Raw genomic sequence first — 22,365 nt, forward strand, 5'->3', positions numbered from 1 at the left:
TCTCTCCTGCATCCTGGGCTGAGTGAGGCTAAGGAGCGGGTGTCTTCCTCCTGATTTGCTCACGGAGAGAGTTTCAAAACCCACTTCACTAAGTCTCCGGAGAAGCTGCTGAGTGCCCAGCAAGTGAGCGTGGGAGGTGGTGTATGAACGGTGCTAAGCAACAGAGCAATCAGAGCGAATAGCTTCCAAGACTATTACATGTGCCAGGCACTCCACGGACACTCTCCTTTCCTCTGGTTCTCAAAGTGGGGTTTCTAGACCTGCATTATCACCATCACCTGGGCATGTGTTAGACATTCATGCTCTTGGGCCCACCCTAGACCACCCACCTTAGACATGCTGGGAGTGGGGCCCAGTGGGCTGTGCTTTAATAAGCTCGCGTGTGACTCTGGGCATCCTGAAGGTGGAGCATGCCTGGTCTACTTTACTCCTGGGCTTTAATTGGCAGCCCAGTGGAGTCAGTGCTATTACTAGCTCCACCTGCATTTTACAGAAGAGGAGTGACGCGCCCCAGCAAGTGGCAGAGCCGAGACTCGCCCTCTCGCCCAGCTCTGCTCTGGAAACCTCCTGAGTCCTGCTCCTTTGCCCAGTTCTTACTCTCCTGGAGTTAAAATCTAGAAGAGAGGACAGTGGAGAAACAGGTCAGCAGGCCCCTCACCAAAATAATCCCAGTAGTTAGGCTATGGGAGGGAAATGAAAGGGGCTGAGAGGGAAGGAGGCCCAGGGAGAGTGTCAGTGGGGGTGAGACCAACTCAGCCGTGGGGAGGGGCCGTGGTGCCCGGGCAGGCCTGGAGCAAAGCCTCTGCGGTCTTGAACTTGGCACGTCTGACAATTACCAGCAGGATACCACTCGCCAGGTGCTTGGAGGGGAATGTTTGCTCCCTAGGTGACCCCATGAGCAGAGTGAGGATCCTCGTACCTGTTGAACAGCCCCCATCCCAGGCCTCAAACCCACAAGTCAGGAGTTAAATTCCTGAATGTCTCACACCAGGAACGCCATTTCATTATTTTTTTTTAAATTTTTTTTTTAGGGCAGAGTCTTGCTGTGTCACCCAGTCCGGGGTGCAGTGGTACGATCTCAGCTTACTGCAACCTCCACCTCCCAGGTTCAAGTGATTCTTGTGCCTCAGCCTCCTGAGTAGCTGGGACAATAGGAGTGCGCCACCATGCCTAGCTAATTTTTGTATTGTTAGTAGAGACAGGGTTTTGGCATGTTAGCCAGGCTGGTCTCCTGGACTCAAGTGATACACCTGCCTCGACCTCCCAAAGCGCTGGGATTACAGGTGTGAACCACCAATCCCACAGTTTTAAAGAAAAACTTTCTCCTATATCTCTGAGAACATAGTCGGGGACCCTCATTTGCAGTGGCCCCTCTGCAAACCCTTGGTGCTACAAAGCAGTGTGGGCGACAGCACCTCTGCAGTGATGGGGACACCTGCAATCTGGGCTGTCCACTAGGAAGGCCATAAGCCACATGCAGCTGTTTAGATTTTATTTTATTTTTTTTGAGATGGAATTTTTGCTCTGTTGCCCAGGCTGGAGTGCAGTGGCACCTTGGCTCACTGCAACCTCCACCTCCTGGGTTCAAGTGGTTCTTGTGCCTCAGCCTCCCAAGTATCTGGGATTACAGGCACGTGCCACCATGCCTGGCTAATTTTTGTATTTTTAGTAGAGACGATGTTTCAGCATATTGGCCAGGCTGGTCTCAAACTCCTGACCTCAAGTGATCCACCCGCCTCGCCCTCCCAAAGTGCTGGGATTACAGGCATGAGCTGTTGTGCCTGGCAGCTATTTAGATTTAAATTAATGACAATGAAATACAATTAAACATTCAGATCTCAGTCACAGGAGCCACATTTCAAGTGCTCAGTAGCCCCACGTGTCTCAGTGTGCCTTACCAGACAGCACAGATAGAGCCTCCAAGCTGCCCCGAGGTGTTAGGGTGAACCGCATACAGGTCAAAACTGGTAGAGTATCAGCAGCTTTACATGGTACAGTCTAATAGGCGAGAAAAGGGACTTCAGAGAAATTCAGTCCTTTCCTTTGTTATGGGAGGAAACCGAGGCCCAGTGAGCCTGGGGTTATACCAGCCAGCTCACAGCTCAGATGAGGCCAAACCCCAGGTTTCTTGACCCTCTTGAACTCTGCCTGTCTGTCTGTTCAGATTAAGGACGCTCAACTCAGCACTAGTCACATTTGGGGTTGGATGGGGGGCCATCCTGAGCATTGTGAAATGTTTAGCAGTGTCCCTGGTCTGTACCCACTACATGCCAGGAGCACCCCCTCCTAAGTTATGACAACCAAAAATGACTCCAGACATTGCCCAAGGTGCCTTCATGGGAGTGAGGGGAGGAAAAAGTCAGCTCTGGCTGAGAATTACTGGTTCTTTTCCCTCAATTTCAATGAGCTGAGGATGGGGTTGGAACCCAGAGATCCCTGGAGACTGCGTTCCTCCCTCTGGGAGGTGGGAAGCCATAGGCCAGGGGGCTGCCTGGGTCTATAGTAGAAAGAGAAACATGTGCTTACAGCCCATTTTTCTTTTCAGCTCTACGGGCATCTGGGTCTTTTTAGGCAAAGAACTGGCCTCAGCTCTAGAGATAATTAAACCCATCTTTTCTCCCTTTCCCTGCCCCATCCCCTAAACCCTTTGGTTCATTCAATTCACAATGATAACATTGTTCAAGCAGCACTGCACACATGTTGACATTGAAGTGTTTAATCTTGTGGTACAATCATTCCCTCTGGCCCCTACCCCAACATCTGTGCAGGCTGCAGGCTCGGGGCTCATGACAAGAGGGTGGCCAGGGAGATGGCTGCCTGTGGTCTCGCCTCCGGGTCTCATGTCTCTGGACGCAGCCCCCCAGCACCTAACAAGGAGGCAGTGTCTCCAAAGACCCTCTTGGAGAGCCAGGAGGGTAGGACTCCAGGTGGTACTGCTGGCAGCTGAAGCATTTGGTGGAAAGTTCGAGAGTTGAAGCAGTTCAGGGACAGGGGAGACAATGCTGCCTGTGTGCCCTTTGCCAGGCAGGGCCCTGCCCCCCAATCTGGGGGCCTGGGGAGGGGTGACGAGGAGATGGGTGAATGCTACGAAACCTTCAGGCTGTCAGCCTCCCTCCCTCCCTCCCTCAAGGACTGGCATTAGGGCAGGAGCAAAATTTACAAGCCTGAGAGGGAGCTGAGTCTGATGCAGAACCTTCACTTTGAGTTTAGCTTTGGAGATTTATGTGGCGAGCGCATCGAGTGTGCCAAGAGCAGAGCGTAGTTCAGCTCAGAGCTGTCCTTATCGAATCATTGCCACAGCTAAGAGGTCACTGGCAGCTCCCATGTGAGGAAGAGAGTTGGTATGGCTGAGTGGGGAAGAGTATGGGCCTTTGAAGATTCAGATCAGCTGTGTGACCCTGGGCAAGAGACAGTCTGAGCCTCAGTGTCCTCATCTGGAAAGTGGGCACGATGTGTCCCCCTGCCTCTGAGAGGGGTTTTCATAAGGATTCAATGAGATGATGTACAGGACATGTGAAGTGGCAGCCAGGCCACTGCCTGGCTGCTCACCTCACAGCCATCAGGATGGTCACTGATATGGTTTGGCTGGGTCCCTACCAAATCTCAACTTGAATTGTATCTCCCAGAATTCCCACGTGTTATGGGAGGGACCCAGGGGGAGGTAATTGAATCATGGAGGCAAGTCTTTCCCATGCTGTTTTCATGATAATGACTAAGTCTCACAAGATCTGATGGTTTGATCAGGGGTTTCCACTTTTGCATCTTCTTCATTTTCTCTTGCTGCGGTCATGTAAGAAGTGCCTTTCACCTCCCGCCATGATTCTGAGGCCTCTCCAGCCATGTGGAACTGTAAGTCCAATTAAACCTCTTTTTCTTCCCGGTCTCGGGTACGTCTTTATCAGCAGCATGAAAATGGACTAATACATTAATTGGTACCAGTAGAGTGGGGCATTGCTGAGAAGATACCCAAAAATGTGGAAGTGACTTTGGAACTGGCTAACAGGCAGAGATTGGAACAGTTTGGAAGACTCAGAAGAAAACCGGAAAATGTGGAAAAGTTTGGAATTGCCTAGAGACTTGTTGAATGGCTTTGCCCAAAACATTGATGGTGATATGGACAATAAAATCCAGGCTGAGGTGGTCTCAGATAGAGATGAGGAACTTGTTGGGAACTGGAGCAAAGGTGACTCTTGTTATGTTTTAGCAAAGAGCCTGGTGGCATTTTGTCCCCACCCTAGAGATTTGTGGAACTTTGAATTTGAGAGAGCTGATTTAGGGTACCTGGCAGAAGAAATTTCTAAGCAGCAAAGCATTCAAGATGTGACTTGGGTGCTGTTAAAGGCATTCAGTTTTAAAAGGGAAACAAAGCATAAAAGTTCAGAAAATTTGCAGCCTGACTATGCGATAGAAAAGAAAAACCCATTTTCTGGGGAGAAATTCAAGCTGGCTACAGAAATTTGCATAAGTAGCAAGGAGCCTAATGTTAATCCTCAAGACCATGGGGAGAATGTCTCCAGGCCATGTCAGAGACCTTCATGGCAGCCCCTCCCATCACAGGCCTGGAAGCCCAGGAGGAAAAAGTGGTTTCATGGGCCAGGCCCTGGGTCCCCCTGCTGTGTGCACCCGAGGGACTTGGTGCCCTGTGTCCCAGCCACTCAAGCCATGGCTGAAAGGGGTCAATGTACAGCTTGGGCTGTGGTTTCAGAGGGTGGAAGCCCCTAGCCTTAGCAGCTTCCATGTGGTGTTGAGCCTGTGGATGCACAGAAGTCAAGAATTGAGGTTTGGGATTCTGCACCTCGATTTCAGAAAATGTATGGAAATGCCTGGATGCCCAGGCAAAACATTGCTGCAGGAGCGGGGCCCTCATGGAGAACCTCTGTTAGGGCAGTGGGGAAGGGAAATGTGGAGTTGGAACTCCCACACAGAGTCCCTAGTGGGGTGCAGCCTAGTGGAGCTGTGAGAAGAGGGCCACCGTCCTCCAGACCCTAGAATGGTAGATCCACCAACAGCTTGAACCGTGTGCCTGGAAAAGCCACGGTCACTCAATGTTCGACGCCAGCCCGTGCAAGCAGCTGGGAGGGAGGCTGTACCCTGCAAAGCCACCGGGGTGGAGCTGCCTAAGACCATGAGAAACCACCTCTTGCATCAGTGTGGCCTGGATGTGAGACCTGGAGTCAAAGGAGATCATTTTGGAGCTTTAAAGTTTGACTGCCCTGCTGAATTTCAAACTTGCATGGGCCCTGTAACCCCTTTATTTTGGCCGATTTCTCCCATTTGGAATGGCTGTATTTACCTGATACCTGTACCTCCATTGTATCTAGGAAGTAACTAGCTTGCTTTTAGGTTTTATAGGCTCATAGACAGCAGGGACTTGCTTTGTCTGAGATGAGACTTTGGACTGTGGATTTTTGAGTTAATGCTGAAATGTGTTAAGAATTTGGGGGACTATTGGGAAGGCATAGGTGGCTTTGAAATGTGAGGATATGAGATTTGGAGGGGCCAGGGGTGAAATGGGTTTGGCTGTGTCCCCACCAAATCTCAGCTTGAATTGTATCTCCCAGAATTCCCATCTGTTGTGGGAGGGACCCAGGGGAGGTAATTGAATCATGGGGGTGGGTCTTTCCTGTGCTATTCTCATGATAGTGAATACGTCTCACAAGATCTGATGGGTTTATCAGGGGTTTCAGCTTTGCTTCTTCCCCATTTTCTCTTGCTGCTGCCACGTAAGAAGTGCCTTTCGCCTCCCGCCATGATTCTGAGGCCTCCCCAGCCATGTGGAACTGTAAGTCCAATTTAACCTCTTTTTTTTTTTTCCCTGGTCTCGGGTATGCCTTTGTCAGCAGCATGAAAACAGACTAATACAGTCACTATCCAACAAAACAAAACAGAACAGAAAATCACAAGTGGTGGTGGACATGTGGAGAAATTGGAACCCTTCCCGACTGCCGGCGGGAAGGTAAAATGCTGTAGCCACTATGGAAAACAGTATAGTGCTTCCCCAAATATATTGAAAATAGAACTACAATATGACCCAGCGATTTGACTTCTGGGTATGTCCCCGAAAGATTTGAAAGCAGGGTCTCCAAGAGATATTTGCACACCCATAGTCATAGCAGCATTACTCACAATCACAAAAACGTGGAAGCCACATACCATTCAGGGATGAATAAACAAAACGTGGCCCATCCATACAGTGGAATATTATTCAGTCTTAAAAAGGAAGGACATTCTGACAGGCTACAGCACGGATGAAACTTGAAGACATTTTGTTAAGTGATATAAGCCAGTCACAAAAGGACAAATACTGTGTGATTCCATTTACAGGTGTTGCCCAAAGCAGTCAGATTCACAGAGACAGAAAGTAGAAGGGTGGGTGCCTGGGGCTGGAGGAAGGAGGAAGAAAGGGGAGTTAGTGTTTAATGGGGACGGAGTTTCGGCGTTGCAAGATGAAAAGAGTCCTGGAGACTGGATGTGCAAGAATGGCATCCTGTGTGTTTAAAATGACGGAACTGTACACATAAAAGTGGTTAGGATGTTAAATTGTATATTCTGTGTATTTTACCACAATTAAAAATAAAAGTTTTAAAAAATGGTGGCTGTTTACCTGGCTTAGGGGTTCCATGTGTTGTCAGAGCTGCAATCTAAGCGAGCTTCTATGAGCTACTCTGCTACAGTACACCTGAGGGCTCTCACGTCCATGCTGGGGCAGCCAGAAAGTCCTTGTGGAATGAGTACAGTGGAGGTGTTATCTGAACAACGTGTATCATTGTCGACTTCTAGGCGATGTTCTGTTTCTCTGGGCATAGAGCATTCTCCTCCCTTCTCCCAAGAGCTGTGTGTGTCAGTGTGGCCTCCCCAGGCTGCTCTTGTTATTAAGAGGACATTTTCCTGTTAGAGTAATCAGGTATGTCTGTTCCACTTTCCAGAATTCCCAATTTATTGCATGCCTCTGGCGGCTTTTTCAAGCTCCTTAATCTTGCCATGTAAATCTTTGAATGAATGAATGAAGACCCATCATCAAATTTCACATCCCTGAAACTGTGGGCGGTAAACTGCCTCCTAACAGCAGCCGGGATAAATCAGCTCCAGTGAGTTCTGGTGTGTGCCAGAACCTTCCAGATGAGCTGTAGCCCTCCAGGGAAAGAGCGAGCCAGGGTTGGTAGTTTTAGAGTTAAACGGGCACCGGGAAGTTCCAGGATATGGGGCCCTAAGCAGTCCTTGGGTCCGTGAAAACCCAGTTCTAACTTCTGGTTATAATGTAGACTTCGATTAGTTCTTTTAGCTCCTTGAGCCTCGTCCTCATTAAAGTGGGGTGTGGGGGTCTATCCCCAGCCCCTAACTGGAGCCGAAGAACGCTTTGGACTAGTCTGTGCTCACAGAAACCAGATTCTGAGTGAGGAACGTGGAATTCTAATGCTGGACTTGTGGTTTTTGCCTGGAAAGCATCCCTTTGCTCATAAAATATTTGTTCCTGCCTCGTAGTTTAGCGGCATCTTTGGGGGCAGTGAGAGGACCGCATAGTCTGGAAGGTTAACCAGATTTTTTCTGAAGACCATAGAGTTTTGGAAGGAGCTGCTGGGTGATTATTTACTATCCATTTATCAACTCTTTCCAGCCCTGGCTGGGAGAGCGGCTTCAGGAGGAAATGAAGGCGGCTTTGCCTGGGCTGACGGTTCCCCTGTTCATGGATACAAATATCTTTCATATGCAACTGGCCACAGTCTTGCTCATCAGGTGTTTTTTTTTTTTTTTCTGCATGGCTGTCCCCGTGAGAGCTGCTTCCTGAGGTCTCTGAGCAACCAGTGGCCAAATCCAGTGAATAGTCCCCGGAAGAGGGGTCTCCCTGCCCCCTTTCTCTGAATCTGGCCACTGTTGGGCCATCTTGCCCTGCCAGTCCTCTGGTCCTTCCTTTGGACCAAGTCCTCCTGGTGGCATCATTCTCCCCCTCCCAGGTAGCCCCCAAATACTGCTCCAAGGTCATGCTGGTCTTTCTCATCATAAATGCATTTTTCCTGCATAACTTTATCCATAAACCCAATTCAACAGCTCCCAGCTTGAGCATTCTTGCCAGGGTTATCCAAACCTCTTTTTCCAACTGTCCAGTTGAACTTCCTGCAGGTCATCTCAAGTTTCACCTGTCTGCAGCCACACGTGTTTCTTCCCTACCACTTCACCTCCTGAGTGCTCTCTCCTGTGTTGGTATCTACTGATGGTGTTATCGCCCTCATGGCATTCCAGGCCAGCAGTGGGCAGCATCCTCTAGTTCCCCCTCTTCATATGCTTGCTTGTGATTAACTGTCTTGTCTCTTCCCCTAGAGAAGCACTTCTGGTCCATTACACTTCTGGGGGCCTGACGAGAGATGGAAAATGCTGACATCTTTTCTCTTGAGCCAGTCAGGATTGATAGTGGCTGCCTGGGTGCCAGAATTAAGAAAAGAGTGTTGCCATTGTTTAGTGATGCCTACCTCGGGTGCCAGGAGGGAGGAGGAGGGTGCATGTACTGGGTATGCATCATCTGTGATCCAGAGCCTCCTCTGAGCTCCCTGCCTCTGTTCTCACTCCCTATAATCCACTTTCCACAGGGTCACCAGTCCTCTACCTAAGATAGATCTGGTCAGGGTACTGCTTTGTGTCTAACAAGGGACCAAGCCATCATGGTTGACGACATCAATGATCAACCCCTTAGCTTGACATTCAAGCATTTTCCCAGTGAGGAATGTGTTGCTTTTTTCTTGTTGTTCTCAGCAAACTTCTTACCTAAACTCCCCAGCATGCCCTGTTTCTTGTCTCTTGGGCCCTCGATCATGCTGTTGCCTCTGCCTACAGTGCCCTTCCTTGTCCTCTGGGACTAGTGGGCCTCCGTTCTTCCTTAAGAGTCCATTCAGCACCTCTCCTGGGAAGAACCCCCACCTGCAGAGCTGCCTCCCACCTTCCTCAAACCTGAACACAGGCACTGGGATTTGCCAAAATCAACGAAAATGAATGATCTCTTTAGGTACCGTGTCTCCTTTGGCCTCATACCCTGTTTCCCCAAAATAGTTGACATGGAAACAGTCAGATGTGGAACTAAAGCTGAACGTGCCTACCCTCTGACCCAGAAATCCTGCTTTAAGACATTTACCCAGTGGACACATGTTCACCAAAAGCCATGCACAAGAGTATGCATTGCAGCACAGTTTGTCTCAAACTGTAAACTCCCCAATGGCTCAAACTGTAAACTCCCCAAACGACTATAAAAAAATGAGTTGTGTCATATTCATATGATAGGGTTCTAGACAGCAGTGGGAATGCATGGACCACTGGTACACAGAACCACATGAGTGAGGCTGTCGAAGGCTGCAGACACAGAAGAGAACACATTTGTGATTCCATAGTCAGGTGTCATGGAGGCAGAGCCAGTCCGTGGTATTGGGTGTTAGGAAGGCAGTCAGCCTTAGGGGAGGAGGGACTGGTGTTTGGGAGGGGCCCCTATCGGGACAGCTTTGGAGCTGGTAATAAATGTTTTGTGTCCTGCTCTAGGTGTATTCACGTTGTGGAATTTCATCACACTTCATGAATGCTTGTCTGTGTGCCTTACTGTGTGTATGTTATCAACAAAGTAGTTTACTTGAACTAGAAAGGAATTGCATGAAGAGTAATGTGTTCAGTGCAGAGATTTATGAGACCCTGCTAAGCATCAGGCTGTGCAGGGCATGGGATCCAGAGCTGAGACAGTCATGGGCCCTGTTCTTACAGAGCTCAGTCAAGGGGGATGCCTTACATGTGGGAATGATCCAAGTCCGAAGAAAGCAGTTTTCATGGTGAATGGTCATCTGGAGAGAACACAGCTACCTGGGAGTGTTTCCTGCCCATCCATTTCCACTTCTGGGTGTGTATACAATTGGGCTTGTGTGTGTTTTGCTCAGAACTGCCTTGGTTGCAGTCAGGCAGCAGCCTGACTAGGGTTAGCTTAAAGGGGACTTCTTTGAAGCATCTCAACATAACTCATAGATTGGAAGAGCTGAAACCCCAAACTTCAGGAAGGGCAGAGACTACCAGACCAGGGGATCAACCCAGCAGGTCTCTCTCCTCAATTCCAACCTCAGTCCTCCGTGCTTGGAAGCTTCTTTCTCACAGACGAGCCTTCCCTGCAGGGCGCTGGCAAGGGGCTTCCGAGACCACTGGATTACATCCTTAGAGATCAAGGCAGGGAGAGCGAACAGGGGCTCTTTCATACCAGATTCCAATAAAAATAAAAGAAGGCTTATGTGTGGCCAAGGTTAAGGCTGGCTTCCTCCCATCCCTCAACTGGAGAGAAGAGGGTCATGGAACAAGATGGTGGCTCCCTTGGAGTCGCATGGCTCAACTGGGACAGTGATGATGGACTCTCCAAGAGAGACAGACACACGAGGGATGGGAGGTGGGGGTGGGGGGACATGGGCAAGGCTCCTTAACAGTTGTGCATCACAGTGAGCCATGCCCCAACTTTGCTCATCCTGATGAGCTATGCCCAGCACAAAATGATCCCTCAGGAAGCAGGAGAAATATATCTTCTGTATCTGTTTTCTCGTGTTTGTAGCAATTTATTCATTTAGTTTTGTGTATTATGATGTACGACTGTACATATGCATATATTTGGGTTCATACCCCTAATTTTTAGGGTGTTAAATACTGTCCCATAAAGCACGGCTCTGAATACTGCAGGTTCTGTTTAAGCATGAGCTGCCCTTTGCAAGTCTACACAATGGGTTGCCAATTTCTTTGGTTGTGGCCCTCCCTTTGTATCAGACAACTATAACTTAGTGAGGGGTTTGCCTGAATATTTCTCATAACTGTAGGTGGGAGGAAGAACCCCAGATGTTAGGGAGAGGCAAGGTACTCCTGAGAGATGCTGGGGGCAGGTGTGACTCCCATCTGGGACAGAAGTCTTCCCTGACATGGCAGAGGATCATGAAGGGGGGGCGCCCAGGTGGGCAGCTTCTTGTTCCTACCTGCTCTAACCCATTACTGACACCCTCCAGCTCAGAATTTCCCCTCTTAGGGCTAGCTTTGGGGCTATTTTGGGTTTTTATAAAAGAAAGACACTGAACTTGTCTTTGGGACAGTGATGGGTCTGCTTGCTGTCACGATGGTGTTTTCTGGAATCCATTTTCTTTGGACTTATCTTTTGGTCTTGGGGATTTAGGCCCTTTTAATTTTTTGAAGATGAAAGTCCTTTGTTAATGCCTGTAAGCTCTCTCAGCCCTTGGGGTGCTGGGATGTAACTGAAGGTAGAGGGAGGAAAAGCTGGAATCCTAGGCTCTGGGCTTCCTTAGGAAGCTTTTCTCTGTGGGCATGGGGAGATGTCAACTCTAGACATTTAGTTTAAAACTCAAGTCTTGAGTAATCAACTATATACAGTAACTTTAGAAGAAAGTATAAAGACATATTTTCACCTGAAAAATACATGCAGGCTTCTACCTCTTTTAGTGGTAACAATTCAATTGTCTTGATACTTGAGTTGAAATGGTGTAGATTTCACGCTGTAGAGTGGCTTCCATAGAAAAGGGAAACCTTGGAAAGATGAGATTTGGAATTTGGTTTGGACTTTGAATTATCCACTGCTTATTTTTGTGTGTGTGTGTGTGTGTGTGTGTGTGTGTGTGTGTGTGTGTGTGTACGTACTTCATGACTGTTCTTTCTTTGATAATGGATACAAAATTATTTTCAGAACATGTGACAATGTGGGTTTCAGGGAGAATAGAGTAGCATTGTAGTTCCTGCTTCTCATAGTCTCCAACTAATGAATGAAGGAAATCCTCTCAGAAAGCCATACCAAAGAGCCCACAAACGTTTCTAAGAAATTTGGTTCCTCACTTTATCCCTGAGTTTCTTTTTAGAAAAGAACCTTGTAACTGATACCTTAACAGTTAAGATACAGTTCATCTTCTATATTAAAAACAGTTGTACCTGCAGCTGTTGTAACAAACCTTGTGTTTGTGATTATGTGTCAGTGTTTTCTTTCTTCATTGGGCGTGACTCTAATGATTGTACCTGTGTTTATGTCATGCTTATTCAAACATATCTTTATTGTTTGGTCTATTGCACTTTTTTTTTCAAATGTAATCATAAGTGCACTGTGTAAATGCCCACAGCACATGTTGCTTCTTCTGCATTGGTTGTCATTCTTCTGGCTCATTGTTTTAGAGGCCCTGTAACAATGGCAGACTCAAATGGCTCACCTGTGGCTTTCTCCTGTCAGCAAATGGCTTCTGTGATCTTCCCAACAACTCCATGAGAAAGGGCCATTGTTACTATCTCCAGGGGGAGGGGAACACACAGGGATTAAGTAGCTTGGGGAAGGTCACACAGCTGGTAAGTGGCACAGCCAAGATCAAACTCAGGCCACCTGGCTCTAGAGAGTGTGAAGGTCAAGAGGGTGAGCTTTGGAGTTCAGCCACTCACCTGACTTGTGAACTTTGAAGGTTTCCCAGCCTCCCTGAGCCTCAGTTTCCTTATCTGTAAAATGGGGATCAGTCTTGCCTCATGGGGTTCCCTCAGATGATGGCAAAGAATGCTCAGTGCAGGGCTCACAGAGTAAGCACTCAGCAAACATGCACTTTGCGCTTCCGGGCTCTTCAGCCATCCTCAGTTGTACATCCTCAGATGTTCCCCAGCCCCTTTCTCTGCTCAGGCTGATTGCGTATCTGCCAGTGGGGCTGTTGTGAAGCTGGGTTCATCCAGTGCTGGGAGCAGGGAACTGAGGTCTGCTGGGGACCCACTGTGTTCAAGGCATTGGACTTTGCTCCTGTGCGTGATTGTGGGAGCAACCCTCTCTGCTGAAAGTTGAATCATGGCACAAGGGCTCTTCCTGGTCTTTGGAGGTCTGGCTGTGCTGCGGTGGAGAACAGAGATGTTTGGAACAAGACTTCATCTGTGCTTCACCTCTCCCGGTCCCCTGGAGAAAAGCATTTGAGAAGCCATGAGTTGTCCCAAGACTGTGCCACCTTCTTCATGGGGTAGACCTGGCCTCTTCCACCTCTCTCCTAGCACACTCTTGAAAACCTCTCAGATGCAATGCTTTGGGAGAACAGCTTCCAGGGTGACTAAAGCTACACATGCACAATTCCACTTCAAGGCATGAAACACATGTCCTGTGATGTTCATAGCAGCACTGCTTTCAGAGCCCCAATTTGGAAACTCCCTGAATGCCTATGAACTGTAGAATGGATACATGAATTGTGCTCTAATACATTGATGAACTATCATATGACAGTGAGGATGAACGAACATGCACGGTGACATGGATGAATTACACAAGCACTGTTAAATGGAAGAAGCCAGATACAAAAGATGATATAGTGTATGAGGCCTTGCAGGGGCTGTTCAAAAACAGGTGAAGCTAACCTATAGTTTGGGAAGTCCAGGGAGGGAAAGGGGGTTGGTAATGTTCTGTCTCTTGACCTGGAGGAATCTCCATGACTGGGTTTACTTTGGTTTACACACATGCTACACGTATGCAACAGTGCAGTTAAAAAGTTCTAGCAAACGGCCAGGCACGGTGGCTCACGCCTGTGATCCCAGTGCTTTGGGAGGCCGAGGTGGGTGGATCACGAGGTCAGGAGATTGAGACCATCCTAGTTAACAGGTTGAAAACCCCATCTCTACTAAAAATACAAAAAATTAGCTGGGCATGGTGACGGGAGCCTGTAGTCCCAGCTGCTCGGGAGGCTGAGGCAGGAGAATGGTGTGGGCCTGGGAGGCAGAGCTTGTAGTGAGCCAAGTTTGCGCCACTGCACTCCAGCCTGGGCGACAGAGCGAGACTCTGTCTCAAAAAAAAAAACAACAACAACAACAACAACAACAACAACAAAAACTACAAACAAGCAGAGGAACAGCCTTGCTGAGCTGTTCAGCTGTTCATGCAGCCACAGAGATGCGTGGTAGTTCAGGCCTCTGGTTTGGGCAGGACCTGGGTTTGAATCCCAGGTCTTTGGCCCTGGGGAGGTCACTGGACACCTCGTGGGTCTCAGGTGCATGCCTCACCTACCTATGCGGGATTGTACTGACTTCCTCGGGCTGCTCACCTTTTAGGGCTGGCATGAGGGTCGACTGAGCTGGAAAGGTGACAGAGGACTGGCCCGGGGCAGTCCCACGGTGACACAGTCAGGCCCTTTGCCCCGCCTTCCCACCTGGGGTCACCTCCCGAGGCTCACTTGGTTCCCAAGTGGCTGCCCTTTACAGAGACTCCTGCCTTCTCTGTAAATCAAAGCGGGGGATTGGTGACGTCCCCATGGCCTTCTCTCCCATTCATCTGGCCTGTCCCATAGATTGGGTCAGGAGAGAAGGGTTCCTTGTGGGCGTGAGGGGCGTGTTGTGACAAGCAGAGCTGTCATCTGGAGGGACCCACCCACGGTTTCTGGAGAGTCCTTCCCTCCTGCCAGCTCTCCATATAGGGCCCAGGATTCTAGCAGCTGTGGTTCAGAGGTTGTCTTCCCGAGGTCTCTCTAAATACAGGGATGCTCCTGTGCCCAGCCAGAGACCCCAGCCTCAGGGAATTCATCTGCCCCTTCTTCCTGAGAGGGAACAGCCTGAGCGGGTAATTCCCCCATGCTCCCTGCCCTCACCCTGCTCTCTTTTTGGGCTATTGTTAAGGTTTAAAACAGATTGTTTTTAATGGAGCTGTGCAGCCAGGGTCTTGGGGCTGCCAGTGCTGTGAACTTCTTCCTCAATGGTGTTCCCATCCTGCTGTCCCACTTGGAACCAGGCAGCCATAACCCAGCCTGAGAGCTGAAGCTTGTTGATCGTACTTCTCCTTTCTTCTGACCAATCTGCTGGCCAAACTGGTTCTGCTCTTTCTCCCTCTCTCTCCAGTTCTCCACTGCAGACAGGAAGTGGAGATGGGCTTGTATTTTCCTGCAGATGAAAGGTGTCTGGAGGTTCTTCTCACTGTCCCGAGTGTGGTCATTCTGCCCCTTCCAGCACTCTGTGGCTCCCAGTGTCATTCCTGCTCCATGTTGGTCCAGAGGGGGCATGGCCCACAGGAGCCACAGGTCCCCACGCAGCAGCACCATTCCTGGGCTTTCATCTTGGTGCTTATCATCTGTGAAATGGACATGACATCTTAGTCTAATATTGCTGCCACGAAAAGGGAGAAAGGTGGAGGCCTTTTGCCTTATTTTGTCCTGAACTCACTTTCAACCCCCACCCCAACTCTGCCATTCACTCCTTTTACTGCTGTTAGTCTACTGCTGTGACTGTAAACCTTGGCACCTCATTAGAAATATCTGGGGGTGCTTTAAAGAGATATGGATTCCCTTGGTTCAGGAGGGGCTTGGAGTAGCTGTGTGCTGGAGCCCACTGTGTGCTTCTCTTCCCATCCATGTCCAGCAACCTCACGTTGGTAGCTTGAAATCTGCCAAGATGGCAGTATTTACACGGTGGAGTCAGCAGGCCCTTCAGATCAGGTCCCTGAGTGTCGGTTGTTAAATGTTTACCAGCCCACACCTGGGCCAGAACATCAATATTTTCTAAAAGTTTCCACAGTGATTTTCATGTGCATTCAGGGCTGAGAACCCCTGGTCCTAGAGATGTCTCATACTAGGCACAGTAAGGTTTATGCTTACCAACAATAGCTAACAGTTATCCAACCCTAGCAGATGTTAAACTATTCGTGTGAATGAGATCATTCAACGCTGACCATAACCCATGAAGGAGGATTACAATCCCCATTTTTTAGATGATGAAATCAGTTTCCATAGAGGTTTTCTGTTACCTTCTCTAGGGCCACTCTGTTGGTTAGTGGCTGAGGCCAGATTCCAACCCAGGCCTGAGCCCCTGGGACCTGAGTCTGGCCAGGACCTCTTGGATGGCTGTGGTTAGTGCCCTACTTTTCCCAGCAGGTTGGACGCAGAATCATGCTCTTGTTCAGGATGACCATGGGGACCATGGGGTCTGAGCCTGTGACCCTCCAGTCTGCAGTGTGTCGGTGCAGAAGGAGCAGTTGTCACTGGGGTCACTGGCAACGGGCATGCCTCCATCTAGCTTAGGCAAGATGCTTGGACTCAGAGCCAGAGAGTGAAACCTAGACACTAATGAGCTGTCGGTGTTGGTGTGTGTTCTCTTCCTCTTCCAGTGGAACATGACAAGGAATTCTTCCACCCACGCTACCACCATCGAGAGTTCCGGTTTGATCTTTCCAAGATCCCAGAAGGGGAAGCTGTCACGGCAGCCGAATTCCGGATCTACAAGGACTATATCCGGGAACGCTTCGACAACGAGACGTTCCGGATCAGCGTTTTTCAGGTGCTCCAGGAGCACTTGGGCAGGTGGGTGCTGTACGGGCATCTGGGAGAGGTGCTGAGTTTCCTCTGGCGGCAGAGGAAGAAGGGGGTGGTGACGGCCGGAGGATGAGCCAGATTGGCGCAACCACGTGCCAGGCCCTGTACCAGATTATCCCTCCTAAAGAAGGTGTGTGGTGTATGTCACTTCCTTAAAATCATGACCGACAACAAATTCAGGAATAGTAGAAGGCCAGGGAGCCCCGGGATGCGTGGTGCCTCGTGGGTTTTTATAGGCAGTCTAGATCTGGCTGGGTGGATCTAAGGGACATAGAAGAAAAGGGGATGGGGAAGAAACATTTTTGAAGGGCTACCTCTCTCCCGTTCCTCACTCTGAAACCCAGTGCACGATGTCAGGCAACCAATTAAGGTGGCCATCTAAAGTAAAATGTTAGGGGAAGAAAAAAACCCAAACCAAAAATAAACAGAGAACTTTTAGCCTTCCAAGAATCACTAGGTCAGAAACCAAACGTGTGTGTTGAAAGTCTTTAATTTATCGAGATCCATTAATTTCAAGGTCTTGTGAGAGGTAAAGAGGCTAAGAAAAAGGGCTGGGACATTTAGCAGGTGCATTCTATTCAGACAGTCCCGAGGTGGGAATGACCAAGGTCCTGTTACTCAGTAGCTGGGTTGCTGGACCCCTCAGGCTGTCAGACATCTACCGTCCCCACTGGGCAGGGAAATTAATGGAAGAAAGGTGGTGTGGGCACCTCCTTGTGATGTGCAGGCCTAGCGTCTTCAGCTAGAAAGGGGACTTGTTACCATAGACAGGGACAGAAGAACCATCACAGCTACGTTTGCCAAGCACTGCTATTGGGGGGGGGGGGGGGGGGGGGGTCATCTAAGGACCAAGAAAACAAAACTGCTCTTGAGCGTTTCCAGAGTGTTTTGCACTCGATATCTTGTTTCATATTCACAGTAGCCTTCAGAAGTGGTGGCGCATCTGTAAAATGAGGAGAACTAAAGTGACCTGAAGCCAAAGAATGAGGCTACCCAGAGAGAACGTGGCCACATTAGGATGTGAGCCCAGGTTTGCAAAGCTGGAGCCCATGCTTATGAAAGATATTTATTTCAAAAATTTGTTTCTAGGCCGGGTGTGGTAGCTCACACCTGTAATCCCAGCACTTCGGAAGGCCAAGGCGGGCGGATCATTTGAGGTCAGGAGTTCGAGACCAGCCTGGCCAACATGGTGAAACCCCGTCTCTACTAAAAGTATAAAAATTAGCCAGGCGTGGTGGTGTGTGCCTGTAATCCTAGCTACTTGGGAGGCTGAGGCAGGAAAATTGCTTGAACCCAGGAGGAGAAGGTTGCAGTGAGCCGAGATGGTGCCACTGCACTCCAGCCTGGGTGACAGAGCGAGACTCTGTCTCAAAAAAAAAAAAAAAAAAAAGTTTTTGAGTAGGCAAGACATGTTCATGGTATAAAATCAAAAGGAAAGAAAAGGAACCACAGTGAAAATGAAGGCTTCCAGCCCCTGCTGAGGCAGCCCCTGCTGCCAGATTCTTGAGTCTCCTGAAATCAGCGAAGGAATCTGTGTTGCTGTTTTCACCTGTGGAACCCCACAGCGCACTCACTCCTGCCCCTGGCTTTCATCGTTGGATGAGGAACCTTGGCAGCCCTTTCCAGTGGTTCACACAGGGTGCCATCGTTCTCTGAGTCACCTCACTGTTCCACGGCATGGGTTGTGCTGCGTTTAATGTGTGCACGCTGGCTCCTCTGTTCTATGATGGACGGTGCCGCAGGGCAGATACCCTCGCTGACATACCTGTTCATGTCTATCAGTCAGGTAGAGTTCTAGAGATAGAATTGTGGGGTCAGAGGGCCCACACATGGGTGGCTTTGGTAGCCACTGCTGAGCAGCTCTGCTGGGAGGTGACATCGACATCTACTCCCAGCAGCCAGGGAGCTTCTTGCTTAGGATGAAACCACAGCCTCTGTGTCCAGGCTGTTATCTGGATTCTCCACTCAGCTCCGGCAGCTCTTGGTCCTTCCTGCTGGCTTCGTGGGCACCTGGTCCCATCATGGTCTGAGGTGCCTCTGCTGTCTTGCCTGAGATCCATGGGGTGGATCCTGAGGGCTGCAGGGTTGGGCAGCAGGCCTGAGCACTGTGTTTGGAGGAGGGGTGGGCGTTCCAGTTGTCCTCCCTGCCAGGCTGCCGGCAACAAGCAACTTGGGCTGGGGGTGCCCATTCTAGTGCTGGGGTCCTGCTCCTGGGGGCTTCTGGGCTGCTGGGTGACTGAGTCCCCCCACAGCACAGGTACCTGCTGCATGCCATGCCTGAGGGCGTCGACCAGAACGAACTAGATATGAGTCTCTGCCCTGTGGAAGCTCACGTTCCAGCAAAGGAGAGGACGTGGCAGGTGGGAGCATTGAGCAGGGAAGGGTATAGGGTGAGAAGCAGTGGAGGGAAAGACAGGGCCACTTTCTTTAGGTTTCTACATGTTCTTCCTGTGCCTCCTGCAGCAAAGCCACCATTCTTCAGAAGTTAAATGGTTAAATTAAAAAATATATATTATTTATTCATTTTTCTGGACAGGTTGTTTTATTTTTGAACCTAGAACCAAGATACCCCTATTATGTAATTCCCCAGCTATTAAGAGCATAGATTCAAATCCTGCCACCAGGTACCCGTGTGGCCTTGGGAAAGAGTCATCTCTCAGAGCCTCAGTTTTTTCCTCTGTAAAATGGGGATAATAATTGAATCTCCCTCCCAGAGTTGTGCTGTGGATGAAAGAGGGTGACATACTTACAACAGTGTCTTACACACAGGAAGTGCTCAATAAATGGTCACCTGCATTAGTATCATCGTCACCACAGCAGGAAGTGGAGCAAGACCTCTTTAGGAAGACAAGAGCCCTGGGTGGTGGCTGTGGCACTGCCTTCCCGTGTATGTCCATCCAGCCAATTCCCCTAATTCTGCAATCTCCCAGTGGGAACAAAGCCCTGAGCTTGAAAATGCTCTTCAAATCCCCCCTGCTTCCTCCAGCTCGCCTGTTCAGAGATGGGGCTCTTCTTTGCATGTCCCCAACCTGGCCCCACACAGCTTCTTCCAGCTGAAGGCCTCCTGCAGACCTCAGCCCAGGGGAACCCACAGCCTTCCCTGCTGCCCCCGCCATGTGGCTGCCTCTGTCTCTGTGCCGCCAGCTGCCCAGCTGTGCAGGGCTGGGACATCTGACGAGCTGGGCCTGAGCTCCAGGAAAGCCCTGGGGGTGCCGGGGATTAGCTGGCTTTCGGTCGGCCTCAGCGTCTGTCCCATTGTGGGAGTCACTTTCCACTGAGTCCTCTTGATCTCTCGGAATCCAGATTAAATTCCGATAATGAGCCGAGCTGGAGGCCTTCCATAGCCCTGCGGCTCTGCTGAAAGCGCGGCCTCAGACAGCTGGAAAGACACGTTGGAGCCGCCCTTGGCGGGCTGTGGAGCGAGTAGGGGCGCAGAGGCAGATCTGGGGACAGTGGCCTTGGCTCCAGAGGCCTTGCTGGGGCGAGAAGGGGCTGCTAAAGGACTGGAGTCTTATCCTCATTTTCTGAAACCCAGGCCTGAGGCCAGGCCAGCTGGGGCCTGGCTTCCAGGAGCTGGACTCGCTCCTGTCCCCGTTGGTGCAGACTTTGGTTCCAGGTGAAGGTGAGGATATTTGGGGTAGGGGTCGTGCTGTTTGCCCTGTTTCTGCTGTGGAGCTGGGACCTGGCATCTTCCATCCCAGCCTTCCCCGTCTCTCCCTGAGCATGTCCCAGGCTTGCCCCACTCCGCAGCGCTGCCCCACATGTAGGCGACACACTTCTGCTTTGGGAGCTGGCCTCTGAGAACCTCCCTGGGAGGCCAAGGCCAGCCAGGGCAGCAGAATCTGCTCCAAGGGAGTCGGCCGCCACCAAGGTCGAGATGATGTCGGCAGCTGGATGGAAATGTCCCTGGGTTCATCTCAGTGATTTTGGCTGCCAGAAGGGTGACCTCAGCGTGGTCTCCAGGGCCAAGATTTGGATCAGCTGCAGCCTGAGTCACTCTGAGGAAGAGGGAGCTGCCCGCTGCCTGTCCCCACCACACAGGATGGATTGGCAGAGGAGGCCTGGGCTCAGCTTCCTGGGTCCCTTCAGCCCAGGCAGAGGCTCTTGCCCTCGACTAGCCCTGGGATGGGGGTTCTGAGTTTCTGCCTTTCTGAGAAGCTCCCTGGGGATGCCCTGATGATTTTGGTCCATAAACCTGAGAAGGTAGATGGGGCTGGATGTGGTAGGAGGAACGATGCAGCCCCCTCACAGGGCGGCCCTCGGGCAGTGGGCCAAGGGCTCCTTGCCCAGTCCTCCCCTGGAGATGCTGGGGTGGCGGCAACTTGTGATGTGCAGATTCATGACTTGGTAGCAAGACTCTGGGCGGGTTTTGCCCTGCCGTTAGCCCCCATGAGCGTGTTTGGGCAGAGAGCCATGGTCACGTTCCAGAGCACGTCTCCACCCTGTGGTTGAGGCTTCTCATTGCGTGGTGCTTACTGTTTATGACTGTGCTGGACACTTCAGCTTTGTTTCATGCCTTGGAAAGGTTCCTATGAAGATGTATCATCCCCATTTTACAGGTGCAGAGCCTGGCTCAGAGGTGGGAAGTAGCTTGCCTAAGAGCACACAGCCATAAAGTGGCAGAGGTGGGACTCGAACCCAGGCTCTTAGATTCCAGCACTCACCATCTTAGCCATGGCCGTGCCTCAGTGATTCCCATAGTGCTGATTCCCTCACCTGGGGCTCAGATGGGTCCATTGATGAGTCTTGAGCTGGTTTTCAGTCTTGGCTGTGCATTAGAATCACAGAGGCTTTTAAAACTCCTGACCCATAGGGGTTGAACTGTCATTGGTGTGCTTTAAAAGCTCCCAGGTGATTCCCTGTGTGCTGGGGTGTGAACAGGTGGCTAAGATCTCTCTAATTTCTCACCCATGAGCTGTCTTACATGCCCAAGAGGAAGGAAAGAGATTCCTTTTTTTTTTTTTTTTTGAGATGGAGTCTCACTGTGTTGCCCAGGCTGCAGTGCAGTGGCACGATCTCAGCTCACTGCAACCTTCACCTCCCAAGTTCAAGTGATTCTCCTGCCTCAGCCTCCCAAGTAGCTGGGATTACAAGTATGTACCACTACGCCTGGCTGATTTTTTTATTTTTAGTAGAGATGGGGTTTCACCATGTGTTGGCCTTCTGTGACACATTCCATGTTCCCTTCAGCTTGGTGTCTCAGAGGAGACTTTTTCTTCCCATAAGACTGAGCCCAAAGTGTAGTCCAGACCACAATTGTCAGTCTCAATGGCACAGGAAAGGGACTGGCTAAGGGTGAAGATCCCTTTGGACTCTGGCTCCAGAGGCTTCTGGAAGCTTCCGGAAGCCTCTGGAGCTTCTTGCTGCTCCTGAAGGCTACGTGCCTGTTTCCTCATCTCCTGGCTTCTACCCCTTGCCACTACACCTCAGCCCCAGGGCATGAGTTCTGGTTTTGAGCTGCCTTCTCAGGATGTGCCAGGTCAGCTTCTTGAGTAGCCTTTTCAGAGGGCAAGGAGGATTCCTTCTGGCTGCTGGGAACTTCCAGGATGTCCTGGAAGGTCAGAGGAGAGCAGCCCTCATCAAGGAGCCTTGGTTCTCTGGGCCCCACTCCAGAACCCAGACTGAAGCTGCCTGAGCAGGAATGGCAGGCCCTTAATGCCTTTGGTTCCACTTGGGGTCCTCTCATGGATCTGTAAGGATCCCTCTGGAAAAAGCCACCCAGCTGGGCAGAGATGGCAAACCACTGTGTTCAATCCAGTTAATGCCAGAGACACGGCCAGCATCCCCTACTCAGCATCCGGGGGCCAAATGCCTGTTGGCTTCCTGTCCTGTGGCCTGAGGCCATCTTGTGGGCCTTGGTGGCTTTTTTTTTATCTCTGTCCCTGTTATTTCTTCCCATAATTCATCCCAAGCCTGGCTTCACAGGGAGCATACGGGTGGTGGCTGGGAATCAATGGCAACAGATTCCGTTCGCTGAGTGTTTGCGGCAGGCGGGGGCCCAGCAGGTTGCCCGCATTTTCCCTGATTCCCAGTAGGTGTTATATCATGTGCAGTGAAGCTGAGCGGG

The 22,365-nt window shown here is 50.3% G+C and overlaps 1 protein-coding gene across 1 annotated transcript in view; it reads left to right on the plus strand.

The window, feature by feature from the left end:
- BMP7 (bone morphogenetic protein 7) overlaps window positions 1–22,365 on the plus strand; it is a 99,008-nt gene that overhangs the window by 21,746 nt on the left and 54,897 nt on the right. The window contains exon 2 of the mRNA XM_032142494.2: window positions 16,094–16,286. Within this exon, the coding sequence (XP_031998385.1) occupies window positions 16,094–16,286 (193 nt within the window). The remainder of the gene's footprint in view (window positions 1–16,093; window positions 16,287–22,365) is intronic.

This window comes from Hylobates moloch, unplaced genomic scaffold (assembly GCF_009828535.3).
Source record: "Hylobates moloch isolate HMO894 unplaced genomic scaffold, HMol_V3 SCAFFOLD_21, whole genome shotgun sequence".
NCBI lineage: Eukaryota > Metazoa > Chordata > Mammalia > Primates > Hylobatidae > Hylobates > Hylobates moloch.